Here is a 4,726-nt window from a genome sequence, read left to right as displayed (position 1 = left end):
ATCGCCATTCGAGTCCGCACGGTCGCTGCCAGGGAGCTCCGCGTTCTCTGCATGTACGCTTCCGCTCGTGGGTCGTTCCATGCTCCAAATCGCTAGCTTGTCAAAGACAGCTAAATAATTCTTTGTTGTCTGCGCCGGCTTGCACAACCAGCTACCGTGCTCACGACGGTAGACTTCGATGACAAATCCAAAAGTGTCTTCATTATCATTCAGGTTATGTGCCCATCAACCAGCGAATCACTTCGCTGTAATGCAGGCATCACAGTCAATACACTTACTGTGTACCGAGGGAGGTTCGGTAAGTCCTAGCCTGGGCCTAAATAGGATCCACCGAGGGACTAATTAGTTGCTCCCTCGGCGAGTCTAAAAATAGAACCCGACTGAACTCACTGTCAACTGCACACACTCTTGCACGGGTAGTTGAACCGAGGCACAGCCGAGAACAATATACTGCAATTTGTATGGAAAAAGCAAGACCATTCGTGCAGTTTCCCAATGTCGTCTTTGGACACAGCGACCGGCCGGCGGTCGGTATCGTGAATCACGTCTCGTCGTCGTCGGGCACGCGGACGATGTGGCTGAACGAGAGTCACCAGCATTCACTGATAATGCGATATCTGGCCGATATCGCTCTAATGCAGGGATGGGGACAAAAATATTTGGGGATGGAGATGCCCTTAGAGCATCGCCACCGCATCGCGCTTGCAAGTACTACCGGTAGACATCACCGACATTGGGGAACTCAATAGCAAGGCTATGGTCACCAATGACATGCTATACCGCTATAACCTCTGAAAAGTTCACTACAACCTCTCTCTAGTTGTAGTTAACTTTTCAGAGGTTATCTAGTTGTAGTGAACTTTTCAGAGGTTATGGCGGTGTGGAATGTCGATGGTGATCATCGCCTTGCTATTGAGTTCCCCACGGTTGGTGATGCCTACCGGTAGTACTTGCAAGCGGGATGCGGTGGAGATGCTCAAATTATTCGGACGTCCGAGCGAAATGGGGACAAAAACACCCGGATACATCCCCAAATTATCCGTAACTTCGATGGTACCACTATTGTACTAGTAACAGATTTTGGGGATAGGGACATTGATATAGGGACCCCCGTTGGAGATGCTCATACCGTGCAATAGATGTCCTTCCAGGTGGTTATCTCCTTCCAGGTTCCTGTATGTATTGATATTTTGACGGAGACCATGGACAATAAATTTAACAGGATAACCTTGCGCGGCAATATATCCTCTAATTATTGAATACCCTCTTTATTATAATACATATATTCATTTATAGAGGTAAAATTATTGCGCGCGCGATTGTTTCAGTCGTATGGGAACCAGTCACGACATTCTACTCCTTTCAAAATAGACGTCACTCCACCGGCAAGGCCTCCTGGTCGACCACGTCCGAAAGAGGGCCCCAAGAAGCCTCCCAAGGAGTTTCGCAACGTGCACGTCTCGTTCAAGAAGAAGCAAGCTGTTATCGATAGTTTCGACGAGATCGCTATGGCAGCCACGTTCATGAAGCACTTTCCTCACCTGCGGGGCCCTCCACTCGACACAACTCGCTTGGCTCAAGCAACGTGCTCACATTAAGGTTAAAGCAACAAATCCACGTACTTCTAAACACTTGTGTTCACGTGAGCTTGGGATGGCCACTACGATGCCCAAGGAATCGGAAGAGCAGATCGCACTGTGAGTCCACTCGATGCGAAAGGATGGGGTACCAGTGACCCCACAAATGATTCAAATCCTGGCCTTGGAGACGGCGATCGACGTCGGCTTGGATGAAAACGCGTTCGTTGCCAATTGTCGTGACTCGAAGTCTTTAAGAAACGCTTTCGACTGTCGTTGCGCGCGCGGACACGACAAGGTCAAAACACACAAGGAGACGGTGACGCGGCGCTGGCAACTTTCTCGGCACGTGTAGCCCAGATGGTCCGCGACAATGACATCGACGTGATCCATAATGCTGATCCAGATGGGTGTGAACTATGAGTACCTACCGACCAAGACGCTGAATGCTCGCGGCGACAACACGGTGTGGATCAACGTGTGGAGGCAAGTCGAAGGACCACGCAACGGCCATGGTTATGGCGGACTCGACCGGCAAGAAGTACCCCTTGTTCATGGTGTTGAAGACGCCTGCTTCCAAGATCACGTGCAAGAAAACCTGACGCTTCGTCAAGGATTCGGCAAACAACCGTGGAAGGACGTTGAGACCCTATAGAATCCGTTCCAGTGTCGCATCTACGGGAACCCAACTGCGTGGTGGAACTCACTCCGTCGGGGTGGACTTCCTACGTTACCACTTTGCTGACCGCCCGGACCGTGCGACGAAGAGAGTATTGTTGCTTTGAGACGATTTTTCTGCACATTTCACCGACGAGGTGGTTGCCTGTGCTGAGGAGTTCAATGTCGTGTCTGGAGAAGATCCCTCCCCGGTTTACATGGATGTGCTAACCAGCAGACGTGGCCTGGATTCGGCCTATGAAGTCTCAAGTACGGAAGATGTGGATCGACAGTATTCGTCGCCAAGTCAAGATCAGCAAGTCTCAGAACTCGACGTTCAAGCTCCGAAGCGTCCAACACTGGTGCAATAGATTACAGGCGCGAGGTTTGGATTGTCGGAAGCCATCATCACCAACGGGTTTGCGAAATTTAGAGTATAGATGGACCTTTACTAGACATGACGGGCTTGTTGTATTTTCATTGTACTTGAATTTGTATATCTGGAACGAGATATTTATATCAGCACCCAAATGTCGGGTTGTGAAATATCACCTAACTATAAGGACATCTATTACACGGTACTAGTGTGGGGGTCTCTCTTGTGGCTGATTTATTTCCGTCCTTCAACAATTTTGTAATGGCGGGTTTATTTCCGGCTGGAGGTACTGCAGTATGTGTTATTTCCTATAACGTTATGCTAGTACGTACCTATAGCGATATCCAAACCCAATAGTACAGTATAAATCCTGAGCAGTATTTCACTGTCAGTATTTGAACCAGAGGCTTAATACCTCTGTAAAACAATGGAATTCGTATGAATGAGCTAATAAGCAGCCCGACATTTCATATCAGGTCGAAGTTTTAAGTCGAAGTTACCACGTATGTACTAGTACAGTACTACTCTGGAAAGAAATAAGGAAGTGTCCACTGTCCGAGTGAAAAAAAAAAGGGGGGAATAGCTCACTGTCAATAGAGGTTTATTAGAATTTTACCCGGATATTTTTCCTAACTTAATATAGTCAGGTGGAGACCCAGCACCATGCTTTCCATGCCTGCCCTCAAATCCACCCTGTATGGTCGTTCCACCGTGATGCCTGGAGACCCTTTGGTGCTCCGTTTACATGGTCCACCATCTCGGACCTGGACCTTTTCACGGTCAACTCGCGCGGTGACCGCCACAAGGACGCCGTCAAGACCCTTTGGATCCTCCTCACGGCCTCGACTCTCAACCTCATATGGACCCAACACAACAAGGTCCAGTATGAAGATGCCAACCCGCTGCCATTGCCCCAGTGGTTCGAGCTGTCGTTCCTCGGCTGGATGACCTCCGTTCGACGATGGCTGCGACTGCAGGACCACGACTGCGCTATCCGCACCTCTGCCCTCCACGTCCTCCATACACTGCGTGGCCAAGCCAACTACCGACGGCTATGGGAGCAGCATCCCAACTCTCTCCTCCTCGCGCCAACTGCGGCAACCAACTAGCGACCGTGGCATGATGACATCGACATCTGCTTACCAAGACCAACTGTCCAGAGCGTCCCCTGTCAACTCAGCTAGTATCAACACCACCGCACAGTTCCAAGAACGTTCCGGTGCCCATCACCCTCGCGGCCGGCTCAACGATCATCTCTCAGCCTGCCATCCAATCACACGGTACCTCCATCTATTTATTGAAAACCTCCCAAAAACAGTGCTATCCTACGCACATGCTTTTGCATAGGCACTAGGAATTAGGTGAGCCCATTGGGCAATATTAGGATTAGGATAAAACCTAATGCAGTCCTATTTGAATCTGAGCTGATTGGGCAATATTAGGATTAGGATAAAACCTAATGCAGTCCTATTTGACACTGAGCTGATGCGACACCCTGGGGGGAATAGCTCACTGTCAATGGAGGTTTCTAACCATTGAGAGTGTGATAGCTCACTGTCAATGGAGGTTTCTAACCATTGACAGTGAGCTATTCCCCCCAGGGTGTCGCATCAGCTCAGTGTCAAATAGGACTGAATAACCACAAAGTTCGACCGACCCATACAACATGCAGCAAAGACACGTTGGACTTGCATCGCCACTCATGCATGACGGTATGCCTTCCGAGGGAGTTGGCAGTGGCCGACATAGCCAAGCAGCCTGACCTTACGTGATCAACGAATGATGCGTTCCCTGGTCCTGACCAAATTGGTCATAACGTTACCTTGGTATCATTGAATGTAGGTGCGGCATGGCGGCACTAGATCGGAGAAAAAAAAAAGGGGGGGGGAATAGCTCAGGTGGTAGAGCATCGGTTTCTTAACTCAAAGGTCGTGGGTTAGATCCCCGGCTTCCCCGGGTTATTTCCGCAAGAATTTATCCGTCCCTCCCTTGGGGAATCCGGATAACAAGTGCCGCGTACGAAGACGAGGACCGAATTTCGAAGAAGATCGGTCGAAGCACGAGGTATGAAGCGTTGAGCGAAGTAAAAACCGAAGATTACACACCGCCCCTGGTT

At 49.7% G+C, this 4,726-nt stretch overlaps 3 protein-coding genes and 1 pseudogene across 4 annotated transcripts; all 4 read left to right on the top strand.

Annotated features, from left to right (window-relative positions):
• Window positions 1–461: 461 nt before the first annotated feature.
• Window positions 462–1,598, top strand: H257_18416 (hypothetical protein; the record flags this gene model as incomplete). The annotated part of the gene is made up of 2 exons (XM_009847462.1): window positions 462–588; window positions 1,372–1,598. 2 exons carry the CDS (start codon window positions 462–464, stop codon window positions 1,596–1,598), a joined length of 354 nt encoding a protein of 117 aa, XP_009845764.1.
• Window positions 1,599–1,971: 373 nt separating this feature from the next.
• On the top strand, window positions 1,972–2,232 carry H257_18415 (hypothetical protein; the record flags this gene model as incomplete). Its single annotated transcript, XM_009847461.1, has 1 exon — window positions 1,972–2,232. One exon carries the CDS (start codon window positions 1,972–1,974, stop codon window positions 2,230–2,232), a length of 261 nt encoding a protein of 86 aa, XP_009845763.1.
• Window positions 2,233–3,273: 1,041 nt separating this feature from the next.
• Window positions 3,274–3,719, top strand: H257_18414 (hypothetical protein; the record flags this gene model as incomplete). Its single annotated transcript, XM_009847460.1, has 2 exons — window positions 3,274–3,305; window positions 3,335–3,719. 2 exons carry the CDS (start codon window positions 3,274–3,276, stop codon window positions 3,717–3,719), a joined length of 417 nt encoding a protein of 138 aa, XP_009845762.1.
• Window positions 3,720–4,493: 774 nt separating this feature from the next.
• Window positions 4,494–4,566, top strand: H257_18413 (annotated as a pseudogene). The gene has a single exon. The product of its transcript is annotated as a tRNA-OTHER (tRNA).
• The last annotated feature ends 160 nt before the right edge of the window (window positions 4,567–4,726 follow it).

Source organism: Aphanomyces astaci, assembly GCF_000520075.1.
Source record: "Aphanomyces astaci strain APO3 unplaced genomic scaffold supercont1.163, whole genome shotgun sequence".
Lineage (NCBI taxonomy): Eukaryota > Oomycota > Saprolegniomycetes > Saprolegniales > Verrucalvaceae > Aphanomyces > Aphanomyces astaci.
This window is presented reverse-complemented; position numbering and strand designations above follow the sequence as displayed.